This window comes from Diadema antillarum, unplaced genomic scaffold, assembly GCF_040938485.1.
Source record: "Diadema antillarum isolate AM-2024a unplaced genomic scaffold, OU_Dant_1.0 seq00000807_RagTag, whole genome shotgun sequence".
NCBI lineage: Eukaryota > Metazoa > Echinodermata > Echinoidea > Diadematoida > Diadematidae > Diadema > Diadema antillarum.
Genome location: NW_027271688.1, coordinates 274,653 through 301,473, shown reverse-complemented (window position 1 = coordinate 301,473; position 26,821 = coordinate 274,653). Strand labels below are relative to the sequence as shown.

At 36.9% G+C, this 26,821-nt stretch overlaps 2 protein-coding genes across 3 annotated transcripts in view; one reads left to right on the top strand and one right to left on the bottom strand.

Annotated features, from left to right (window-relative positions):
• The window catches only part of LOC139739550 (gelsolin-like protein 2), a 75,786-nt gene extending 57,816 nt beyond the window's left edge, over positions 1–17,970 (top strand). For both annotated transcript variants that reach the window (XM_071650153.1, XM_071650154.1), the window contains 9 exons: positions 156–317; positions 1,447–1,512; positions 3,963–4,090; positions 4,602–4,722; positions 9,031–9,144; positions 9,710–9,903; positions 11,345–11,426; positions 12,547–12,642; positions 15,061–17,970. In XM_071650153.1, the coding sequence (XP_071506254.1) occupies positions 156–317; positions 1,447–1,512; positions 3,963–4,090; positions 4,602–4,722; positions 9,031–9,144; positions 9,710–9,903; positions 11,345–11,426; positions 12,547–12,642; positions 15,061–15,153 (1,056 nt within the window). In that variant the 3' untranslated portion in view covers positions 15,154–17,970. The remainder of the gene's footprint in view (positions 1–155; positions 318–1,446; positions 1,513–3,962; positions 4,091–4,601; positions 4,723–9,030; positions 9,145–9,709; positions 9,904–11,344; positions 11,427–12,546; positions 12,643–15,060) is intronic.
• Positions 17,971–18,968: 998 nt separating this feature from the next.
• LOC139739580 (uncharacterized) lies at positions 18,969–23,352 on the bottom strand. Its single transcript, XM_071650183.1, has 4 exons — positions 23,137–23,352; positions 22,594–22,728; positions 21,721–21,815; positions 18,969–20,333 (listed from the first exon to the last, which is right to left on the bottom strand). The coding sequence occupies exons 1-4, from the start codon at positions 23,306–23,308 to the stop codon at positions 20,031–20,033; spliced, it is 705 nt and encodes a 234-aa protein (XP_071506284.1). The 5' UTR covers positions 23,309–23,352; the 3' UTR covers positions 18,969–20,030.
• Between the last annotated feature and the right edge of the window lie 3,469 nt (positions 23,353–26,821).

The following is a 26,821-nucleotide window of genomic DNA, read 5'->3' as shown; positions in this document are numbered from 1 at the left end:
TGAATTAAAATACAGACTGAATCTAATGATAAATATTGTGATATATATGTATATAGCAAAAAAAAATGCAGTTGATTGAATGGATAGTAATGATAATATCATTGAGAGACAATAAAGCAAAACAAGGGCTCTTCCTGCACCCTTCCCATCTCCAGGTGAAGAAAGAATCGGCAGAGTCGGAGCCGGCCTGGCAGGGAGCCGGTCAGCAGCCCGGTCTGCAGATCTGGAGGATTGTCAAGTTCCAGGTGACCCACTGGAACAAGGAGGAGTACGGCAACTTCTTTGAAGGAGACTCCTACATCATTCTCAACACCTACGTAAGACTGCTACTCTATCCGCCTCTCTCTGCTCCTCTTTGATACTCATCTCATCTGGAGCGGATCCAGGATTTTGAAATGGGTGGGGGGGGGGGGGGGGGGGCACCAGTGGTGAGGAAACGACTACGTTGTACCAATCCTTTGAAAATGTTCATTAAAAAAAGTCAGGCGAAAATAGGGGGCCTGGGGCGCCCTCCTCTGGATATGCCACTGCTCATTATATTGATATTGATATTGATGTTCTCATGATTCCTGTTTTTCTTTGAAGTAGAAAACATATTGCTGTTTGGGCAACAAAACCATGTATCTCAAATATGTAAAATGTTTAGAAGAGCGAAAAAATATGGCAGCCAAAGCACTGTAACAAATGGGATCACTTTTCCTTTGACATAAAGTGGTGACTTCACTGTTGTGGTAAGACAGCTAGGATTTGGACAAAACATCACCTGACTGATTATCTGACAGTTGATTTTCAGCAAAATTTGAGATACAAGCTTTTGTTAATACCTCATTAATGATATTGCATAACAGATGATACATAGCTTAAATCCGAGATATTATATTCAACTTTTCTTTAATTCAAGGCCCCATTTGGCTCCTACAGATTTTATCTTGAGGCCCATTTAGGTAAAATGCGAATTTTCAAATTTTATTTTTGGCCGGCATTGTGGCCCACACGTATGAGAGCTTCACGGCCCACACGTTTGAGAGCTTCACGGCCCAGTGGTTGAGAAATGCAGGCTTAAATGATCATCACCCTTCTACTTTGTGTAAACCCAAAGCTATCAATGACCATGTTATATAAAATGTACAATCTTCAGAGTATATTTTACACTGTATTTTGTCCTGGAATTTATGTATATTTTTGTTCAGCTGTCTATCCCATATGTTCCAAGTGGTACCAAAGTGACAAGTCAAATTATTCAGCTTGTGCATTTCTCAAATGTTCTTTACTGCCATGGCCAGGCAAAAACAGATACTGACATTAGTAAATCAAGGCAGCCCTTCAGACGATATCCAAAAGCAGCGCAGGTGGGTTGCCATAACAGCAGACATTGTGGGGGCTCTTCCGATGCATTCTTTTCATTCTGTGTATCTCTCTTCTTTCTTTCTTTTTTCCTGGCAACAGAAAGAGGCAGATTCTGAGGAACTGAACTATGATGTGCACTTCTGGATTGGCAAAGACTCCACACAGGTACTTGCCATTTTCTTCTTTCATGTGTAAGGTTGAAAAAACAAAAATCATGTCACTGTCATTTCAGACCTGCTTGTGTGCAATATCAATGGCATTCTGTGACAGAGGGCTTGAGAGGGTGTAAGTGAATGTACATAACCTTATGTACCAGTAACACAAGAATTCACTCATTTCCAAATATGCAGTACTCAAGTGAGTGCGACTAGACACTCTGGCCTCTTGTAATTTTGTGAATATTGCAAGAGCCAAGATTTGCAAAATTAAAATGCATGTGAAAGTTCTTGTATACATTCTATTGCATTGGATGCAAGTGACAATTGGCAAAAATTTCATGCTGCGTAAAAGGCCGTCAGCTCCAATTCATGAAAATTTCATGTCAGGAACATTCTTGCTTTACAGTAAGCCCATAATGTTCTTTCAAGGCTACTACTAAAACACTGAATGATCGATACTTACACTGTATGTCAATGAATGGCAATTTGTCAATCAGTTGCTATGAAAACAACACAACACAAGAATTTATTGATTTGAACCTTGGTATTACAGCAATGTTTTCCTCGTTAGCTGAGATGATTATTTGTAGCTAAAAATGTGATGTTATGTTTTGACATTACCTCGCAAATGTGGGGGAGGAATTATCTCGCTGGAGTAATGGAAAGCTCTATATCACGTTCAACTGGCATGACCCCGGGGGAAACAAGCAGACATACAGCTTTTCAATGACAACAAAGTTGTACTTCATTTGAATATTCAAATGTCATTGTTTTCTCATTATGCAGGCTCATTTGCATAACATTGTTTCAAATTAAGTGTATCAAATGTCCTTTGTCTTTTTTTTGTGTGCATGTATTTTTATGCCTCCGCCACGAAGTGGTGCCGGAGGCATTATGTTTTCGGGTTGTCCGTCCGTCCGTCCGTCCGTCCGTCTGTCCGTCCGTCCGTCCGTCCGTCCGTCCGTCCGTCCGTCCGTCCGTCCGTCGTAGCGTCCGTCCGTCCTTCCGTCCTTCCGTCCGTCCGTAATAAATTTTGTGGACAGGGTAACTATAAAAACCTTTTGAGGTATCCTAATGAAACTTGGCATGTATGTGTATTAGGGGGTGAAGTTGTGCCTATCAACTTTTTGGTGCACATGCTCAAGGTCAAAGGTCAAAAGGTCAAGGTCAAATGCATAAAATTTCACTATTTCCACCATATCTATGCAATGCCTGAAGATATTTTCTTGAAACTTAGTGTATAGATGTATTACCCAATTAAGATTCTCTGGTGAAAGTTTGGGTGATGAGGTCAAAGGTCAAAAGGTCAAGTAAAAATATTAAAATTTCACCTTTTTTCTCTCTACCTGGGAAATTGTTCAAGGTATCTTCATGGAACATAGTATATATACATGTACTGACTGGCAGTGATTATCTAGAAAATTTAGGGTTCATGGGGTCAAAGGTCAGGGGTCAAAGGTCAAGGGAAACACTTCAAAATTTTACCATTTCCGTCATGTTTATGCAATGCTGGCAGGATTATTATATTTTTTACACTTGGTGTATGCATGCATAACCTAATAGAGATTCTTTGGAGAGTTTTTTTTTTTTTTTTTTGCCTCAAAGGTCAAAAGGTCAAAGATGAAGTGAAAGTGCTGAACTAAGCTTTTCCTCCATATCTCGGAAGTGGCTCAAGTTATCTTGAAACATACTACATATTTATGCATGTTCTGCCTGACAGTGATTATTTTATAAATTTTAGGGTCAAAGGCCAGATGAAAATGGTAACAATTTACTATTCAATACAGAAATTGCACTTTTCTCCGTACCTTGAAAATAACTCAATGCATAAACATATGAATGGGTCAAAGTCAAGTCAAAGTCCCAAATATTCATCCAATTAAACCTAGGTCAAGGAAGGTGAACATTTAACACATTTGTGACAAACTTGTCGTTTTAATATTTTGCTACTTTTGTGAAAATGTAATCACACATTGTCCACATGTACTATCTGTACCTATTAGGAGAATCATGCATTATGGCGGAGGCATACCAGTCGCCATAGCGACATTTCTAGTTTATTTCATTATTTGCAGTAATCATTTCTGGCATGTAGTGAAAACGCAATTTTTTATGAAAGAAACAGGACACACAAAAAAAAAATGAAGAAACTCTGTGAAATATTGTTTTTTTAAGTGATTTTTGGAAGAAGGTTTAGTTTACATAACAATTGAAATAAAGTTTTAGTGACTAATTTTTGCATTCATTTGTCAGTTCTATTAATCTGGTATCAGGAGAGAAAGTAAAATGCGCACAAAGTGAGAGAGAGGTAGAAGTAAAAATTTGAAGTAAGCTGAAATGTTAATGAAGTATGTTATCAAAACAGTAGTACTGGAGAGAAAAGAAGAGACAATGAAATATTTGACAGACTGGAAGCATTTGTTTTTTTATTGTTCTTCCTTGCTTGTGTCTCGTCAGGACGAGTATGGTACGGCAGCATACAAAACGGTGGAACTGGACACGTTTCTGGATGACAAGCCAGTCCAGCACAGGGAAGTCATGGAAAATGAGTCCTCCCTCTTCAAGAGCTACTTCAAGAGCATTGTGTGAGTAGATGGTCAGCCCATCGTGCCATTGGATTATAGGTCATCATCTTTAATAGCTTTATAACATGGAAACAAAAAAAAAGTCATAACTATGTGAGTTCAATAGGAAGAAGGAGAAGTTGTTATTTTCGTGAGGGTTTAATTTATGTGAATTTCGCAAAACACAGTTGATCGCCAATTTAACAACACACTGAAATGTTTTTATTCGCTAGTGTAATAGTGCATTTATGTTAGCGTCGGTGTCTGTTCGCGAAAACTACATCTAGCAAATTGACCTCGTATGATTTCCTCATTCCTGTAAATATCTGTACGCGAAAATAACAGCATATACAGTAGTTTCTACTTCTCTACAATGAAACTTCATGATGAACACATTCATTGTAAAGGCAATGCCATGTATTATATTGTCATTATTATTATTATTATCATTACGGTCAAAACTTCAGAAGATGCCTGAAGACTGGACTTTTGGTCATGCTAATGATTGGTTTCTCCCGTCCACGTACTACAGGTACATGTCGGGAGGAGCAGAGAGTGGATTCAGGCATGTGAAACCAGAGGAATACAAGACCCGTCTCTTCCACTGCAGTAAGCAAGGCAAGGGCAGGAGTGCCCGCCTGGAGGTTAAACAGGTGAGGGAAGACATGTTGTCCGGCATGGTCTGGATATCGATTAACCCTTGTGACCAGAGACAAAAAGCTCTTTTCCTCTAGTACTAGGATGTCCAGACACCTAGGTGCAAGCCCAGCTAGCCTTATTGGACATTTTCTGAACATTCTTATTCCAAGTTTGTTATGTGGATGTTTTTTCAAAATGTTTTCAGAATGTCTTTTTGTGGAAGGTTTTTGATGTATTTAAAATGTTTCAAATGGACATTAATTTTTTTTTAATCATTGAAAAAAAAAGTAAAAAACTTTCAAAATTTTGTAAGGACTTGCTGAAAACCTTTTGGACATTATAGACATCAGAAAACCTTTTAAGAATATTTTAAATGTTCTGTGGATGTTCTGCGGATGTCCAGAAAACCTCTTAAAAACTGTCTAAAACTTTAAAAAAAAAATTGAGATTACCAAAAACAAAGTCTCATGACCCTTTCCAGAATGATTAGAAAACCTTTCATGTCCATCTAGAACATCCAGAAAACTTTTAAAGAACATCTAATGTGTATTACAAATGTTTTAAAAACTTTTAGAAATTGTTCAAAAACATGTTAGAACTTTTCAGGAATATCTATAATTTTATATAAACTAGGGATTGTATTGGGCACATACTAATGTCCTACCACCGATATATACTTGCTATACCATTTATACCTATTTTCCTAGATGATGTTTCACATTCTTTTATATGCGGGCAAAAATGTAATGCATGAAGACGTGGTTACTAAAATTAAATCACACACACCTTAATTAGTCCTATCAAAATATGAAAATGCCTCTTCCTATTGAATACAATTTGAAATTGTGACTAACTGAACAATAGGCCCTAACGGGAGTACAATTTTAATGCACTCAAAAAGATGGAACCTAGCATAAATAGTTAAGATTTTAATGTCTTTTATCTATTTCCATTAGTTTTCAAATTTGAGATTTTCTTACTTGAATATTCATAAAAATGCATGAATATTCATGATATAGAAACCAATAGGAGAAATAGTGGATCTCATAGAATAAAAATGTTTTTTTTAATGTTTATTTAAGATGAAGAGGTAACAGACCTAATTCAAATGTTTTGTTGATGTTTGTAAATGATGAAGACGGTAGGCAGACATAATAACACCGTCCATTGACATTTTTAAAACATTTTCCAAAAAATCTGTGCTTTGCGGTAAGTGCTGAGTCCAAACTTTGATGTTATATATGGCCCATTCTCAGTAAAAGCGTTCAAATACGGAATTTTGGTGTCGCCGACATTCCATGACAGTTTGCGGTTCCCTGAAACCTATTAGATACTATTTAAATGTTTATAATATATCACGAGGACTTTATTTGTTAAAAATAAACACGATCAAATGCGGTTGTCTGCCTTTTTGTATAAAATTTTGCTGTTAAACTTCGTTAAGACCCCCAAAACGCAGTGTCGCCGGCTATTTCAGAATTATGTTTTATTGCTCCTCTCCGTCCACAAACACACTTTCCAAATATCATTTTCATGGACGATGAGCATATCATATGTGCTAATCACAATACTCAAAAAGTTCCAAAATTTTTATTGACTTCTTTTTTTATAGCCTTTTGAAACCTGTCGCCAAATTCACCGCCAGATACGTTACCAGTTTCTTTAGTGTTACAGCATTGCGAAAATAACAAGACTATGCAATGACCCTGTGTATATGAAACCCTGAGGATATACTTCATACACTGCAAGTACTTAGATTTTTTGTGCAACAGCTCTTTATTGAGAATACGGTACAATGTTTGAAATATCGGTTTTCTACACTTTTATTTGGGCAGATACGTTACATACTTTTCACGCCACCCACTGCGACAGATATTGCAATGTCAGACAAATTGTATATTATACATTACTCCTCGGAATGACGCATCGATTCAACATTAAAGTTTAGTACAAGTGAGAAATATTTGGTAGATATCGCTCTCATAATAATATGATCGACCATATACGTTACCACAGATACGTTACCCCAGATACGTGACCGAATTTTGCTCTTTGGTCTTGTGCTTTCTGGGGATCAAATCTGGTCAAAATTCATCCCTACACATTACATGCTTCGTTTTGTTGGACCTCAGGATTATATTCTTACACCAAAAGGACAGAGAGGTGAAAAAGAGCAACACTTCCACATGATTTTTCTTTGAGCGTCAGTGTCTCACCACTTAATGCCAAGTTTTCCGACAGATACGTTACCACATAATCAAAATGCTGAAAAGAAATTGTAAATGTTTTTACAAACAAATCGTTGTGTGCTCATAAACTCCAAAGTTCTATTCTATAAAACCCAACCACTTTCATATTCTATGCAACAACTTTGAACGTTTATTTTACAAGACGAAGCTAAGATTCAGCATATCAGTTTTTTGCTTTTCGGATTTAGCAGATACGTTACGTATAATTCAGGGCACCCACAGTGACAAATAATGTTATGTAAAACAAAGTGTTCATAAAACAATTCTGCATAGAATGACGCTTCCATAAAAAATTAAAGTTATGTTCAAATGAAGAATATTCAGTATAAATTGCTCTGTAACTTCACCGACAGATTCATTTACGGTACGCCAGATACGTTACCAAACTTTAAAAGAGTAAAAAGTAGTTTATGAAACGCTTCCGAGAAAAGTTTCAGTGTTCTGTTGCATATTTATTCTAGTGTTTTTCAACATATGAAGAACAACTCAAGATTCATTGATAAGTTGAACAATTATTTATTCATTTTCATTAAAAGGGATGAGCCAAATACGTTACCATAGGTCAAACAACTGTTTAGCATATCGAGTTCATAGAGACTGTACCTACTTCCTTCTAAGTGCCTGCAAAAATATATTTTTTAAACCTTGTTTGCATTATCCATCAAAACTTAATGAATATTTATAGTCAGATGGATAAATACATTCAGACGTAAGATGAGAATATTCTGTGAATGAAGAACTCAGCTTTCACATTTAGGGCTCTTTTCCACTACATTTCATAGTTTAAATATTACGTACAATGTTTAAAATTGTTAATTTGGGCTTACATCATTCATTTTTACATCAATTCATGAGGTAAATAATTAAACAGGTGATATTTATTAATTCATACACAACTAAAATCATTACTTATATTTTACCAGATACGTTACCAAAGGTGATTCGATGTTTTTCAATAGTTATTTCCCCAGGAAAGCAATTCATATTTGTTTCCTGTGGAAATTCCAGATCGGATCGTTCCCTTTGCATGATTTGTGGGATTCGAAACTTTATTTGTAAGCGAAATTTGCTAAAAATACAAAGTGAATCTTAAGGTTATATTTCATTTCAGCAAAAAGCATATTTCAACCTACCACACAGAAATAATTTCTACCAATTCCAAAGGGATGACAACATCTTTACCTCTTGAAAAACCCCAATATCTTTAGGGGGACAGATGTCTTTTCCTGAACAGAAATTGGATCAAAACAATAAATTTGATTCAGAGTTAGGAGTCCATTACAACATGTAAATTTGTGGTAACGTATCTGATTGGTGATAAAAAATCATATATGATGCTCTATTTCAATTCATTTTTACTCAATGAATGGCCATCATTTAGAATGTTCCACTTTTTGTTTCGTATTTGACTGGTTTTGAAGTTTCCGAAAACACATCTTTGAATGTATTACTTTGTGGTTGATTTTTCGGTTTTAGTCACATGGAATTGAACACTTAATCTGAGAATGGCCCATATGTTTTAAAAATGTCCGTTTTAGATGAAGACGTATGGAACATTAAAAAAAAAATCTTGCAGAAACATACTGAAAACGTTATGTGTTTGCATCCGCACCACCTTCATTTTGCTCCTCAAAGAACTACAAAGTTTAGAGGAAAATCTGATGAAAAAGTAGCTGCAGATGTTTCAGCAAAAGTGGATGTGGCAAAAAATAGTCACAGAAGTTTAAAGGAACTATGAAGTGCAAACACATGTTGACTTGTGTTGATTCATAGTATCCTGATCATCACTTTTATGTCTAGAAGAATATCTAAATATGTGCTGTATGTTTTACACTAATATTTCAAGTATTTTTCTTCAGATTGCTTGGATATGCCCACAGCGTAATTTGAAGAAAAAAAAAATCAAAGGGGGGTGCACGTCCAGTACCCCCCCCCCCCCCCCCCCCAATCTACCACTGTTATTTGTGGTACTGGTGCTCATAGCAGCAATGATGTTTGAATATGTGATTTGTGATTATTGCTACAGTGCATGTCAAGCCGTGTCTTTCTCTTTTGGGGTCACTTACTTTTCAGTACGATAAAGTGAAGAGGAAGTATTTGTCCTCTGGCGATGTCTTCATCCTCGACACAGGATTGAAGTTTTACATGTGGACTGGGAAGGATAGCAACTTTGATGAAAAGTATCAGGTAAGAACGAATCGATGGAATAGATGTCAATAGTATGCAGTGTTGTTTCTCTTGCATCCATGTCTTCAAATTCCTGCCTTCATCTATTACGTCTCGCAAATTTTGTTTTCTGTTTGTATCTACCCTAGCGCTTCTGAACCGCTCAAGATACGATGGAGAAGATTTAAAGCGATCAGGCCATGATCCGCCGCACTTTGTCGATTTTTGATGATCGTAGCGGAATCGCCATCTAGTGAGATGGGGGTATAAGTGATAAGTCTAATGCGGCTACAAACAGGGAAGCGTCCACCACCTTTATATCCACTCATCTTGCTTCAGTCATTATTTCCTTGATATCTACTAAAGCAAGACGAGTGGATATAGGCAGTGGATGCTTCGCGTGCGTCCACTGTTCGTAGTCTCGCCTCATTAGACATTTAGCGTGATAGTAAAGACCATAGCTGCATCCTCCTCCAACCTTACAGGCTATTTCTACCCATGGATCCGTCTATTCATCCTGTCCCCATCTATGTATCTAGTGCTCCTACTGGTATTTTTCTCTTTAACCCCATCTTCCCACCCCCAGTCCGCTCAGTACTTCCAGGACATGACTTCCAAGCGGCCCCGGGCATCCAAGGAGACTCTGGACGAGGAAGACGTCTCGCCCAGCCACGAGTTCTGGGACTACTTCGACCAGGACGATGAGGTCGATGGCGAAGATGAGGACCAGTCTGCACAAGATGAAGATGACTCTGCTTCCTTCGACCCAGTCCTCTTCAGGTATTTTAAAAATAGGCCTGGGACATTTTCCTGGCAGAGAATCAAACTCATTTGCAAATCTGTGTTGCCGAGGGTTCCATTGAAATTATTTGTGACCGCCCAACGTAAAAACCCACAAACAGTATTCCAAAATGAAGTTCCACTTTTTGTGCCGCAGTTTCAAGGAGTAAGCTCTAAGCTTTGGAATGATATATGACTTATTAAAATTAATTGGACCATCCTAACTCACTCGAAAAGTGATTCAAATGAGAGAGAGAACTTAGTGGTGCACTTTCATAGAAGAGGGAGAAAAGAGGATTTTCTTATGTTTGTGCTGCCAATGGACAAGGGTCATTTTGTCTCTCCATCCACGAACATGTAAATTTATGTAGGAACACAGACAATGAAGTCATTATGTGGTTAATGGCATACGCTTAAAGCCAAAACATAGTTCTCATGTGCTGCGGAACTGTTGATTTTTTGCTCTAATTTGGGAAATGTGTGAAAGGATGCCATGCTAACACAATTACCATTGGGCAATGACGTAAATGCAAAATATTAACCAAAAAGGTTCACAGAAGTAGTTCAGTTTCAGAGCTTGCCCGATGGTGGTTGCAATAGAATGTCTTATATTCGATAACATCAATCATAACGTATTGGGCCATAGGGGTATCCACCACTCACGAGAGCGAGTTCCTTGCAGTTTGTTCTGTGTTTGATTTAATACTACTGCAGGGACATGATTCAATCATCACGAACAGGCAGTGTTCTACACATCCACAACTGAACGAGGGGGGGGGGGGGGGGGCGCTTCCGGAATGAAAGTCGATACACCAGCATTTATTATTTCACACCATTGAGCTCAAAATACTACAGAAAATGACTTATTCCTGCAAAATTGCATCATACAGACAAGTTTCCTGTTTCAGCTTTCTGATAAATTGCAGGCAAATTTGAGTTTGTCAAAGATGAATTTTGAGCCATTACAAGTACTATAGATATGTGTGTTAAACCTTTCTATGCCAATATTTGCTAATTTTACACACATACCTATAGAGGGAAAGTTAATGTGGCCTACAGAAAATTAAGTGGTGCCATAGGAAGGGCTCTGTTAATGGTGAATTTTCCAAGTCCCCAGGATTTTTCTTTTTTTGACAGGTAGACAGATGTGAAGTTCAGATTCCAAAACTAACTAAGGGTTGATTGTAGCAGAGATGCTCACAGTACCCACACTCAAACTTCTTCTTTTCTTGTGGTGGGAAATGCTGGTGAGAACCCAGATGATATTTACATTCCAAAAACAAGATGCCTTGCTTGTTTAAATCAGTTGTTGAAATAACATAAGTGTACATGATAAACACACTTTTTTAAATATAAGAATATGAAGATTTGAATGTTGAAAGCTCAAGCCATCTGTGAATCACGCATTTCTTTTGTTTTCTCATGAATATATCTAATTTAGGCTGTCAAATGCCTCGGGAGAGTTAACATTTACCGAGGTGTCGACGGGAGATAACATCAGGCGTGACGATCTGGACCCAAGTGTAAGTTCAAAAGTTGTTGGAATATGAAAATGCAAAGAACAGACTCGTCTTTTGAGGTACAGACAGAGGCGTTTCAGTAATGCTGTAGAGAAAAGCTAATTAGTGTGCATCGAGATTGTAGAGACTAATGCAGGGTGCGATTATCATGAACAGAGATGACCGTACATAAAGCTCAGTGCTAGCACAAACGTACTGAATGGAGGAAAACTTTTGCATGCAATGAAATTGGACAATTGGATTTGTCATCTGTTGAAAATGTAATATATCAGTGCAAAGAGCGATGAAAAAAATACAGGAGCTAGAAAAGCACTGAGACTTCAGACCTCTGCCAAGCTCATTTCCACGCACGTAATACACGCATACTCAAAATTGCCCAATTTCCCAATGATTTAAAGAAGCCCTGTGTTTCTATAACTTTAATCTGTTGTGCCGCACCTTGAGCAGAGTGCTCGCTTTCATGGGCATTTACAAACCTCAAATGCGTGCAGCTTGAACTCCCAATTAAGTACGTTGACCCTATTAGCCAAAATATGAAAATTCCTCAAAAATTATGTTTTATAATTCTCAGATCACTACCAAAACGTAATCATCTCTTCTCTGTGTCATTATCAACTACTTCTGCAAGTTTCATCCAAAGCAGTTTTCAGTGTTTTGAGTTATTTTCCGAACAGACAAACAAACCAACACTGACAAAAAATATAACCTCCTTGTGGGAGGTAATAAATAAATGATGATGTTGTGATTACAAAGAGAATGATTGTAACAATAACTATGATCACCTTTATTTTCTTCATTAGTTGTGTAGACAGAGACATGTATAATACTATACCACTTATCTCTACTTCTGTGGAGTGCTTTAAGGGAAGTAGTCCTATCATTGGCTATATCTAGGTGCAGGAAATGTAAAAAAAAATGTATATATATATATATAATATATTTCCTTTCTTGGCTCAGTTCATGTGCCATGCATTTTCATGGCTCATGAGTATAGATCCTCGGAGGGAAATATTGATACTTTTTCACATGAAATGGTACCTCATATTGCGGTATAATGAATAATAAATTGTAGCTGTGATTTGTTGAATTTAACAAATCCTGTACTTACTTGTCGCCTGTGCAGGATGTGTTCATTCTAGACACTGGAAGGGCTTGCTACGTGTGGGTGGGATCGCAGGCAGACAATGCTGAGAAGAAGAATGGAATTCCATATGCAACGGTGAGAATCTATATATGTCTTGGCTGTCTGAAATCACTTCATTTTCATGCATCTTTGATATCAACTCAACACTTTGAAGGGTCTTACAAATCTCCAGATTGATACCGTCAATTACACCTGAGCACGTTTACATATCGTCCATGAAAATGGAGTACTGTGTACTCCATTTATTTCAGAGGTTTTTGTTTGTGTGAATTTTGCAAGCCCCGCAATAATTGTGAATTTAACAACATGCTGACATGTTAACTGAGCCTGACATGAATGCCACTTGAACACTTGCATTTCTCCATTAATTACTATCCTTCTCTGTCACAAATTTCACCACTGTTGAAATTGTCAGGAAGTCATGATTCACACACACACAAAAAAAAATTATACTTGCTAGATAAATGGCATATACAGTACGTAGTACAAAACTTATTCATAGAATTTTATTTTTAGGGAAAAATTATGAGAAGTGTGAATGGAGGAAAAATTGAACACAGATTGGAGAGGAACGTCAAAATGTACTGACTCTGTGTAATTCAAAGCAGTTTGAGGTTTGAATTAATTATAAAAATCTTCAGATCTGCTCTTGTTTGTTCTTGATGATTGACTAGATATGAATAGTCTGGAGCTGGGAATATGCAGTCAAAACTTACGCCCGTGTCGTCACTATGCATGCAAGTGAATGGCAAAGGGCACAATTGATATTGAGAAAGTGGTGAGCTATGGAATGATGAGAAATTCATCACTGCAGCCTTCAGCATTTCTTGTTTAAATTTGTAGGTGTAATTAGGTCTCACTGATCAAACTGCAGGCTTATATTAATCGTGAAGCCTTGATTGTTTCAAGCCCTATGGCTGCAGCAGTTGTGCGCCCAATACAGCGAAAGTACTCTCTCCTCATTCATTGCCCATGGTTCTTCGTAGGGGATGTAAAACTTTAAGTCCTGAAGTTGCTTGCTCGTGCTATGTTTACACCGTGACCACGGCAGCCTCATTCGTCTGAAATGTAGTGTGCTGTGGGTTGATGGGATATTCTCCTTGTTTTCTCCCACTGTAGTCTAGTCCTGTTCATTCTAGTCCTCGCTCTAGTGAACATGCAGCTATCAGATGCCATTCCCCTGATGTCTGGTCAGACTAGACTTCACAATATTTCCCATTGCGTCCCACTATATGGACCACCTCTCAAGATTTGTAATGGCCTTTTACAAACATGCTGTCACGTTTTGTTGAGCTCATCCCATTTCATTACAACCTACTAGGCTTCTCATTGGCACCTTGATTGCCATGACAAATTTTTTGACAATTTAAAAATGTAACCATGGCATTAGTGGCAATCATGGCCTGTCATGTTTGCCCGTCCCCCCCCCCCCCCACATTGTCTCACGTCCATCCCGTTCTTCATGGTGACCTGAAGCGTGACTGCTGCGGACGCCAAGAACATAGTGTATATGGGGCATTGCAACCATTCAGTTCTTCTTAACCCTAATAGGGCTGGGGGGGGGGGGGGGGTTGAATCAACCTCCCCCTCGACATTTTTCGCGATAATTCTGCTGCGCGAAATTTTTTTGACCACGCCGCTCGCTGACTTTTTACTTTCCAGTCTCGCAAATCATATGACATCATTTTCGCGAAAATCGGACATACCGTTACAATGCTGCACGACCTTTTATACATCCTTATCAGACCGAAAATGGCTCAAAAACGTGATTTTGTGTGCAAAGTTCATGCAAATAGAGTTTTCTCACCTTATTCAAAAAGATATGATCATTTTCACTTTCAGTGGCTTAAATCAATTAATTTTGGCATAATTATGCTCAAAATAGTTTCTGTAATAATTTTTTGTGGAAAAAAAAATGGAAAAAAAACCCCAAAAGGTCAAAAAACAAAGAAATACATAAGGAATTCATCAAACAATAGAATACATAAGAAATCAATTTTGATACCAGATTTTTTTTTCAAGCACATTGTTAGGAATGCTACAGGGAACAATGTCACCAAAAATTAGGATGCCATTGGCTTTATTTTCTGAATTAGAGCAAAGTTCATGATTTCACACATATTAATTAATATAAGATATAAAAAATGAAAAATTCAATTTTTTTCTCTTATACCAGTTCAGTAGATTACGCAACAAGTAATGTATGTGCCGATTTTCAGGGCGATTGCGCGATTGACGGCCGAGATCTCGGGGGGGGGGGGGGGGGGGGTTGAATCAACCCTCCCCCGGCCACAGAACAGGCCAAAAAGCCCGGCCTGGTTAGAGTTAAGAGGCTATGCAAAATATGTCGTGACTCTGACACTTGCACACAGAATAAATTGTATTCACTCTGACTCTGAGTCAGATTTGTCAGTATGAGATCGATACAATGTAATGTATAGCTGGCAGTTAATGTGTGACTATCTTGTGTTTACGATCGTCTCTCTTGCGCAGCAATATCTGATGAACACGCACCACAAAAAGGCCAACATCACGTGTCTGAAGGAAGGCTCCAAGTCTAAGGATTTCTACTCCCGCCTCAAGTAGTCTCACAATCCAGTCTCGGTATCGCTTTTTTGCTGGGTTCGCACGGGAATGATTCGGAAAGCTTCACGGAAATATCACCAAGCACTCGGCAGAAATGGAGGTCAAGATGCCATAGATTAAATTTGCTGAAGTCTCGCATGTAGGCCTTATGGTCAATTTTGCTTCAGCAAATTCACAAATGAATGAATTGTTCCATAACTCTAATAATTGTTTCATTTTCTTTTTCATTTGCATGCATTCATGCAATGTGGATACCCGCCTTTCTTCCTAAACCAGAACAGATATGATTTGCTTTCAAATGTGGTAATTGAAAGAGAGAAATTAATTGCTATATATAGAGCCAAGAGTCAAAACGTCTGTATTTGACCCAAGAAAGCCTGTGATATTTTGACAGGATTTCGCCAAAGCACAGTCTTCAAGGCATGAAGCATTATGATTGCATTATATGACCAAATTGTATTAAATTTATGGAAATATGATTCTTTTTCTGTCATTTTCTTTTGCAAGTTCATGTGCTTTCAAGTCAGTGAGTTCATCAATAATAAAAGAGGGAGAAACAAAAACAAAAAGAAGATATGTGGTGCAAAATGTAAATCAAAACTTCAAACCTATTCCTTATTGTAAACAACTACACAGACAGCTTGCAGCATTGTCATGATTGTGAATAGCATGTAACAAAGCCTGGATGAAAATTCAAATATTGCTGTGCCAAATAGATAAGAATTAAAATTGCTTGATTTCAAGTCTTCTAGCATTCTTGGAATTTTTATTTGATCATACCTATTTACATTGAGATAAGATGATTCTTTTTTTCTGTGTGTAACTTTTATTAGATATTCTGGTGATAATCAAAGATGGAGTCTATTATATTTTGTTGCCGTATCCGTGTGATTTATTTTCATTTTGTGCATATCCTGTCTCTATTTCTGTAATTTTTATCACAATTTTACTGTAGATGTACACTCTGCAATGAGTTGTTGTACTTATGATTTCTTTTGTGATGTAAATATCTATATATCTGCATGCATTTTTATGAAGTGTTTATCCTATTTTTCTTACAGTGGCGTTACTGTGAATCAGTAGGTCTTGGTCTGTAATATGCTAATCAAATAAGATAATACTTCATTATTTGAAGGGGGCATTGTTTGTGATTGAAAGCTGCCAGTGTGTATCTGGTCCATATTCTAAGAAACGTAGAAACTGTCCTGAAATTCCGAAGTACACAGGTGTAAACAGGGTTGTGCACAATTCAAAGAAAAGTGATACGTTTAGTGATATTCAGATTATATGTCCTTTGTGACACAGTGAAATGTGCCATCACTTGATGTGGAAAAAAAAAAGAAGGAAAAATGTGCTCATGTTCAGAGTGTGATGTAAGTGTGATTCATGGATAACAAATTACATTCTTGATAACTTCATATCCAGTTTATGCATTTACCTGTACCAGTAATTTCCCACACTTTCATCTTTCATTCCATGTTCCTTATTACTCACAATTATTCAAACAATTACAAAAGTTCTAAAAGCACTTTGTCCACACATTACCAAAAAACACACGAAAAAACAAAAAAAAATCCATCAATCTGCAATCATGTTTTGCCATTCCATTTGTTTTAAAGATTACAGTGTAGATTTTAGTTCTCTCTTGATACACAGTGTTTATATTATTGTGTAGTCACTTTTGTAAGCTTTGAAGTCTCATAGACTACTCAGCCCAATACAAGAAAAAGACAAGCAAGAAAAAAAAAAAGGAAACCAGATCAAACTCCATTAACTGTCTGCTGTCCTCTTACGATCATGCTCTTTATTTATCGAGTGTTTCAAATTTCAACAACGTCTTTCAATTAGGATATTGGATAGTCGTTTTTTTTTTCTTGTATTTTTTTTTTGTGAGCACGTTGCAAATTTTCTTGCAACTGTGTAGCTGTAAAGCAGTTGCCCATTGCTATCATGTCCATGGAGTTTCCTTACATGAAATTGTAATACATACTACAGTGTGTCCTGCTTATAGTTGTTAGAATTTGTATTTGACATTCTTCGACATAGTCAAAGTTATAGTTGATAAAAAAAAGATAGTAAAATATATGATAAATTATGATCTGTGTCTGCTGTCAGCAGCATAGATATGTATCATAGGGAGGAGATGGTAGTGACATTGGGTATAGAGAAGGAAACAAAGAAGAACATTACATTGTATGAATGTTTTGTGTACTGCCTTAATCAGTCTATTGCAAAATAGAAAGAGAAGGGTTGTTTAGAGGGTCATGGGAGTCGCAAAGTTAAGACCTCCCTAGGGCTTCTTTGTACAGCAGCTGCAACAGGATATAATCACCATGACAAAATTGCCTCCTGTGCTTCTCTGCAGTGACAATGAAGCAAAGACATTGCAAACTGTTTTGATTTTGAGCGGTGAGATCACGAAATGATCGTCTCGCTGGGAAGCCACTTGTGGGGATGGATTCCAGAGAGAAAGACTGTTGCCTGGCAACAGTACGGGGGAAAACACACCCAAAGAAACGAACCTTCTTATTCATTGTTAATTCTCCGGTGCCTATACAGCAGTTGGAGGGCGTGTTGAAGGAGGACTATGCAACTTTGAATGGTGGATAAACACATCTTCCATAGGCAGGGCATAGCCATGAGCGTCGTGTTACGTTGGCAATAACAGATATCTGTCTCTGTGATAATGATCCATGTCATTTAAGGTGTCTTGAGACGCAACCAAGCCTCACAATAATGTTCATCAATTAAGGAAAGAATTAAATCTTGTCACATGATAGATAAGAGGAATAAAACTACATCACATGAACATATGAATTAGAACACTGTCTTATCGTTTCATAATTTTTGTTTGATGTAGTCATGGTATCATGTGTGTGGGCCATCTCTTATTTTTATGTATTTATATTTATTTATATATTTATATATATGTATGTATATATATATATATATGTTCATATATATTTATATATATATATATGTATGTATATATATATATATATATATATATATATATATATATTTGTTCATTTATATTTATATATATATATTTATGTATATATACACAATGTATATATATATTTATATATATATATACAATGTATATATATATGTGAGAGAGAGTGTTTATGTATATATATATATATATATATGTATATACTTGAACGTAAATATACATGACAGCAAGGTATTTTTGCAGCATGTGATTTCATGAATTGCGTATGGCATTCAATGCATAATAGTGTAGACAAGAACTTTCGCATGCATTTCAATTTTGAGATTCTTGGCTCTGGCGAAATTCGTGAAATTAAAGTGCATGTGAATATTCCTGGTTTTACAAGCATATAGATTATATATGGATATATATATACATATATATATATATATATATATATATATATATATATATATATAATATTGTGTGTGTGTGTGTGTGCGAGTGTATATGCATGTATAAATATTCAAGTGTCTGTGTAAGCATTGGCATTGAGTTAACTGAACAATGAACTTTCTGCAGACAAGAAGTAACACAGTTGTCCTCGAGACTTATATACAGATCATCTTTACTTTCAAAAGAAGAATAAACTATGTGCCCAGTAAAAATCTAGACAGGCTGTGTGTATTGTCTTGTCTCACACACTTGTTCCATGTAATACAGATTTTCGGGTGTACTGACATTATGCTTCAGTAATGAGAGGCAAATTCTGATTTGCATGTTGAGTAATTAAACAGCAAAGAAAACAAACGCAAATGAAATACTACAATACAAAGAACAATAAAAGAAAGATAAATCCATAGAAAATCTGGGGAAAAAATATGATCAATACACCATCGTATGCAGTTTTGATCGTTGGATTTTATGAAGGTGTCTTAAAGACAGTACCTGTCATTGATAGAAAGATAAGAAATTTAATGAGACCTTGATAATCAGACGCAGATGGCTAATTGCCCGATGAATCAATATTTACATACGCCAGTAGGGAGTCCAGACTAATTGACACCTGCATCTTGTTTTCCTTCTCTTCAAGTTGAACGTTCTTTATGACGAAAATAAATGGCGATATGGATCCTCATTGATTAAAATGATTGGCTGAGAGCAATCACGTGACCAGTCTTTTATTTTGCGCAAACGCCCAAACTTATTTTTTTTTTTTAATTTGATAATGACCGGTTTTTAAAACAATCACTCACTCGTCTGCGCTCAACCCCCAGCTGCAATGTGTTTTAAACGCACAGTCTTCAGTTAGATTGGGGCTTGTGCTGCGTGCGGGCATTTATTCTCATCAAGTGTTTTGTCAGATATTTTCACTGACATATTTGCTTTCGGCCAATAAGATGCAAGGATTTCAGAAGCTTAAAATACATGTAGTTTTCAGTCACTGACAAGTTTCATGAAACGCTGTCCTGGTATATCTTGCGAAAATGACTACCAGGAAACTTTTTTTTTAAAAAGAAAAATCACAATTTTATAAAACAAATAATGCACATTACTTGGTCGGGAGTGCGTAAAGAAAATGTGATGACATAGGTGTGGAGTTAACGAAAGATGATAGGCCCCCTATATTGCGAGTCAAATACCACCTTTGATTTTTCCACTGAACCACCACAATCTCATTGAACAGTGGGCCACACATTGATTCATGTGTTAACACTCTTTACGAGGAAAAAAAATGCAATGTGCTGAGATGTATAGGTACCGAAAGTATTCCAGAATGCCTGTCTAATCGATCCTATCAATCATTATCTCCTACAGCTATCCTAGCAGGTGAATATTGTCTCGTAGGTGCAATTGTATCATGCAATTATGACAAAGTCATAATTTAGAGTTCTTGCAGATGCGTAATTAATTCGACACCATCTTCTTTTTCGTCGTCGTCTCACTGTTGGGGTTTGGTGACAACGATGACTTTATACGCGCCGATGTCTACGAGCGGCGACCCGCTCTGGGACAGAGTGCTCCTGATGCCTTCCAGCGAACCGAGAACATCGCCCACACCGTCGTCTGCTCCGGGTGACCCCGGAAGCAGTTCCACGCGGAGGATGTAGTTGAACGGCGTTTTGCCGCCCAGCTTCCGGAACAGACCCGCCTCGTTCAGGGATACGGTGGCTGGAAGGGACTCGACCACAACGTTCATGCCAGACATCGATTTCCACTCCTTTTCGAAATCCTCCGGTACGTCCTAAGAAAAAAAAAAAAAAGCTAAGCTAAACAATCCAATAAAAAATCAAAACAATTACCAAAAATAACAAATGAAGAAAATGAGAACATCAAAGAAAACAGAGGGATGAGCGGAGCAGTCTTGATTTAAATGGACTTTAATGAAGAGTGATTACAGTCCTAGTACATTAATCATGGAGCTACATAGCTCCATGATTCCATGATTAGATATAAGCCTACGTCGCTTGGCTTTTCTTTAACGGTAGGAATTGAAACATGAGGTTTGATTTTTGACATCTTAAATCTTCAACTTAAAATTTTCAACATCACGAGGGTTACCTTCGTTCTGTTTGATGCGGACTGTTTTTTGACAAACAATGCTTATCATATCACGATGTTCCTTTCGTCATAATGTTCATTGTTGTTGTGAAATATTTCTTTTTTCGCATAGTAAATCATTCAAGCGACTCTATGATAATGATTTCCTGTCGCTACTTTCACTTTGGACGCTTAACTGTTTTCTTAAAAGTGATAATTGTTACATACTTCCTCCACCTCATTGACACAGCTGTTTTGAAGACAGACATGGCATCTACTTTTTGATAGCTCTCTTTCTCCTTTTCATCTTTTATGTTAGTCTCTACAGATCGTTTTTTTCCTCCGTAAAACTAACATAAACTAGAAGGTTCATAACCAAATAAATGCAGCCTGCTATTGCAAATTCTTTAGCTAAAAAATATCATATACAATGCCAATCTTAAATCATGTTTGCCTATTATGATGTAAATATCAAATGCATGTCTTGCAACGCTTGCTATCACGTTATATCATGTACGTGTCTCTGCCCGTACATGACAACATTTTTCTTCACCTTATTTATAGTGGTTTTAAGGGGAATGCATATTACCATTATCATACCACTCAATTTAATTGATTTAATTTTTGCTCTTTGATGAAGGGTCAAATCAGACGAACAGAATGGTAAAATGTGTTGAGTTTCATCTGAGTAGAATTTGAAATATCACATAAAGCGAACACTAAAAATTTCACTTTTTTTTTACCAGACAGCTAGCGATTTTGATCATCACGTATGCAAAAAAGCTGACGTGACGATGATAATCACCAACTCACAACTCTTCCATTCATTCATTTCATATGTCATTTCCGACAAAAGTATACGATACAATATGACATTGTGAATTTATTCAAAGACGATTTTTTTTCCCGTGCAATTTATATGAAACTTTAAGTATTGTTAATTTTTGTTTGATTTTACTCTCATTACAGTGTAAATTGCGTTAAAGTTGCACTTTCACTGGGCGAATTCAACACAGGCTTAATTCATTGAACAATGTGACTGTATGAGAATGTTTAACATGACTTGCGTGCCGTGCCATCCTTTCACTCACCTTGAAAGCCGCCAGAAGGATGATACTGTTTGCCGCGGCCTGAGTCTTCGGACACCATGGCTGACCAGACCAGGTGGCGATTTCGTCGTATCCACCTTTATGGAGTAAGAATGGTAATGTTGTATGTTGTATGAATACTTTAATAACTGAAACGTTGAATTTTCGACATAATTTTTTTTTGTAGGCCTAACTGATCAACGAAAAATTGTGAAGTGATGACGTCATCAGTTCCCTCATAATTTTTGTATCAACTGAACACTGCTGAACGAGAATTGTCCAGCAAAAATTAGCGAAACAATTTCATAACTACCCTTCTAATTTTTATCCGACTTTGATCAAGTTTTCACTTTTGTACTCGCAAGAATTTACTCTGTCTTATCAGACTTTTCTATAAATTTAATGGACTAGAATTTCTCTTCAAGAAGATGGTTCAATTGAATGCATATTGGGAAGACAAAGTTGTTAACTATCCCGAGTCTTAGAGGATGGTATAGTTTTTGGTCGAGACTGATATTGACGTTTTAACTTTTAGTGAGATAATCAGAAACCACTTATATGAAATATTAAAGAACATAAACTTCTAAGAGGAATTCAAATTTTATATTTGATGAAAATTGGTTTGGAAATGGCTAAGATATCCAAAAACAAAGAGTCCCTAATAAAAGGTGGGTCCCATCTTGTATTAGGACCACTTTGTTTTTGAATATTTGAGCCAATTCACAACCAATTTTCATCTAATAAACTTTAAATTCTTCTTAGAAGAGTATGCTTTTTAATATTTCAGAAAAATGGTTTCTGATTGTGTCGCAAAAAGTTTAAACCCCAATCCCAGGCTCAACCAAAACTATATATCATCAATTTAACAAGTCTTACCCGGATGTCGCACTTGGTGTCCCCATTCGCCATGCCCTTCTTTGATTGCAGCCAGCCACTCAGGGGAAGGGTTGGGCGAGAAACCGGTGAAACTCCCGTCCTTGAAGTTGGCGAAGTGCGCGTACTTGAAATGTCCTACGAGTGAGAATGACGCAACATACAAAAAATATCTCATAAAAGTGGATACAAATTTATTTCAGTATATGACAGGTTTCACAGACTTTAAAGAAAAGGACCAATCTTGTACTGCGTCACGAAGAGGTGAATATAAATTGTAAGTGCATTCAGCTTTACCTATAGATTCCCCATCGCGCGTTCTTAGATACTAGAGTAACTAGCCCTTTAACAGAGAGATTACGATTAAAACTCTTACCACACTGCCGGTCAAGTATAAATCCAATTGAACATTAAATTGCAATATGCGAGCGCAGATGTAGGCGAACATGAGCAGTTGGCCTGCGTTATTATACGTATAATACACTTCAAGCAACGTCATGAAATGATAGAGACTTTAAGAGAAAAAGAGAGAAAAAAAAGTCTTACCACCATCGTCTAGATTTTTGTGGAATTGGCCGACGACAAAGCTTGGCTCTTTTTCGACAAAGGCAAAAGTGTGTTTGACCCCATCGAGAAACGAGTCGAAGCCGGGAGCAGGGGTTGTCGTCTCGTACAGGTTGAAGATGGCACGAACTTGTGATGCACCGGCCGTCGTCATGGTAACAGTAGTATGTTAATGGCTAATGACTGACTATGTGAGTAGAACAGGGATAGGGATAAGATAATATTTAGGATGTGCCCAACGAGGAAGAGTGAAGAAAGAAGGACCCCTGAGCTGTACTTATATATCCTCGCAGTTCCGATTCCAAACGTGCGGCGGTGGTTGGGTTTCGAATAAGGGAATCCCGGGCGCATCCCGGTCCAGCCACAGTATCCTATAGTGAAATCAGCTGACTACCATTTGTGGATTTCTAAAGTGAAAGTTCCGAACTAACCAAGGCTCAAAATGTTCCACTTTATCATGCAATACTCATTAAAAACAAAACAAACAAAAAAATAAAGGAGAAACTAGGGTAAAACCACTAAGCCACTAGTCTCTTTTTTTAACGATAAATAATACAACGCGTACTTTCGACGGAAGCCATATAGTTACACTGGCACTTTAATCGATTTGAATGAAGGAAAATGCTTTCATTAAATCTCTAACAAGCATTAGCATATACCAACGCACATACACACTCACAGACACACAACTATACCATAATACACATTCCCAGGTACCTATTATCGCAAAACACGCAGTACACATCATTTTACACCACACACAAACACAATGTCATAAAGACACAAGCGGATTACAATTCAAGCAAACAGCATTTCGATGATCCCATAAAAAAACGGACCACAAATCTAGAAAGATGTGAAATTTCATTTCAGGAATTTAATGAAAAAGGATGACGCAGAACTTTTAAATTCGATCCAAACAAACTAACAGATAAACAAACAAACAAACAAATAATCATCAGATCAAAACTCGACGTATCCATTGTTAGATAGCAGCTCACAGCAATCACGCTTCAAACCTAATTGGTTGTTTTTTTTTAATTGTAAACATTGAATTTATTGTGCTACGTTATGATAAGGCTAAAAATTATGAAATAAACGAAAAAATACATAAATTCTATGCATGCACAAACTTGCAAAAACGGCCACTGGCTGAACAGGTTCCCTTTACCACCGTGCTGAATGAAATAAAAACGTTATATGGAATTAACGTGATGGTTAAAAAAAAAAACCCTCTAAAACTTGAGATGATTCAGCTGACTCTCTAAATTCCTTAGATTGGAAATCGATCTATACGATTCTGTGGTTAGGGACAAATCCCAGATTAGACTGAGAAAATAGACTGAATTTCTAAATCTATTAGATTGAGATTTTCAGTCTAATTTTGGATTTGTCCCTCATCTCAGTCTAAGGAATTTAGAGAGAGAGCGAAGTATAACCCTTTTCCTATAGCCATGTTTTACGACTGCGATATCATTTTGATTTTCACTTAAAAAGTTGGTTGAACTGGAATTGAGATAAAGCAACAAACGTGCGATTGTCTTTATCAAGATTAAAGGAAACCAAAACCCAAAGAGCAATGTGGATTGAGTGAAAGCAGCAACATTATCAGAACACATCAGTGAAAATCTGAGGAAAATCGGATAATCGATGCAAAAGTTTTAAATTTGTAAAGTTTTGGTGTTGTTATGACTGGATAAGGAGACTACTCCAGTATATGGCATAATTATGTAGACAACAAAGTAAAGACGATAAAAAGAAAATTCAACATATTTTCACATTTCCAGCTTAATGAAACGGCACTTGACTAAACTCTTTAAGAAATCAAGAGGAATGATATTACTCTTAACATAATATGTCAGAAACAAGTTGATGGAATGCATAATTTTCATGCAAAATGATTTTTTTTTTTGGGGGGGGATTTTTTTCCCAGTTTTCTTTATATTGTTGTCCACACATGACGTCATAAACTCTAGTAGTCTCCTTATCCAGCGGTTCCAACACCGAAACGTTAAAAGTTAATAATTTTGCATTAATTGTCCGACTTTCCTCAAATTTTCTATGATGTGTTCTTACTATTTGTTGCTGCTTTCACTCAATCCACATTTCTCTTTCATGTCTTTGGGTTTTGTTTCCTTTAACGAAGATCCCGTGACCTCTGAACAACGATGGATGTATGCACGTCGGCACGCTGACAGGAAACATGACTTGCGGTTCCCAGTATAGAGACATGGGCTGAGGAGAAACAAATCGAAAGTTCTCTATCACACTGACCGAACGACGTTTGACTTTGATTGTTAGTCAATATAGGGAATTCCCGTTTGCAATAGATCTTTCTCGATGTCCCTTGACCACACATTTCCGCCAGAGGAATATTTATTAACATTATCAAGTTACTATCGATGCATGAGCGGCACACGCAAATTATTTCATGTCATCGTGTAGAAAACTTTCTTCTACATTATAAACTAAACAAATCTTTCTTATTTTTGATGGTGTGTTGCTGTTTTCTGACATAAAGATGCACGTGATACAATCATTATACTTAAACAACATGAAATTACTGATCTCTTGTCTTGGTCCACGCCCATACAATACTTCTTCTTTTGCCGATCTTGCGTTTGACATTTCAGCACAGTCGTTATTATAATTCAGGGTGCATTAAATTGTAGCGTGATTTGTGATGAACGTCTAATGATCGAAAGATTGCATGTGGGATTCATTTATAAAATCGTCGCGGGCAATATAATCATTTAATATGATCATTAAGAATTTACAGCTGAATATTGGCTATCCAGCCATCTTCTCGGATGGAAATGAACAAAAAACAACAACAAACGAACAGACAGACAATGCGGCTTTCCTGCGTTCCCTATGCGTGATTATATAGGATTGTACAGTGTATTGCCCAACTTTTAAATTTTGCAAACGTGAAAAGGGGTAATTAGTGAGACGAGACTAGCTTTATAAAGAATATCGAGAGATGGCGCCGTCATTTTCTCCCCTTTATTTTTCGAGCACTATTATCATCATCCGCATCATCATCACCAACAACTTCAACTCTTCACGTCTCCTCCTTCATCTTCTTCTCCTTTTTCTTTCTTTCTTTTTTTCATCTTCCTCTCCTCATGTAGCCCTATATCTCAATAAGAATTATTAAAACATTTTGTTATCAACGCTGGTTTCAATTCTAAATTTCATTTTAATGCATCGAGACATTGGAAATCAATTCAGTCGTGAAAAAAAAAAATCATGTCATTTAATAGGCCCATATCACATTCACAACCTGAACACGTCTTTACAATTATACAACTATAGGTGCCAGATTTGCTAGGTCTGTGTCAAATTCGACCTGTGGTTATTATTATATTAGGGCTTACATACTTTGCGGTTATTTGAATACTTTGAATATCATACGGAAACGCATTTCACTATCAGACACTGTCATATTTGGATTCAGAAATATATCCTCGTAGTGATCGGTTGATAGTGCTTCACGTGATTTTATGTACTTTCGACCACTTGAGAATGTTGCAATTTTCGACATTCATGTTTAGAAAATGGCCTCACTTTTATGATGACACTTTCCAAATGGGACACAATTTGTGAGATGATGTCACAGTTTTACGAACTGATTAACAATCAACTCCCCCCCCCCCCCCAAAAA

What these genes read in the sequence shown, in the direction of transcription:
- LOC139739580 (XM_071650183.1), bottom strand. Translation starts at nt 23,308, where the DNA reads ATGACGACGGCCGGTGCATCACAAGTTCGTGCCATCTTCAACCTGTAC. An exon ending in CAAAAATCTAGACGATGGTG is followed by an intron (nt 22,729 to 23,136) that starts GTAAGACTTTTT and finishes TCTCACTCGTAG; the next exon opens with GACATTTCAAGTACGCGCAC. An exon ending in TCCTTCTGGCGGCTTTCAAG is followed by an intron (nt 20,334 to 21,720) that starts GTGAGTGAAAGG and finishes TTTTTTTCTTAG; the next exon opens with GACGTACCGGAGGATTTCGA.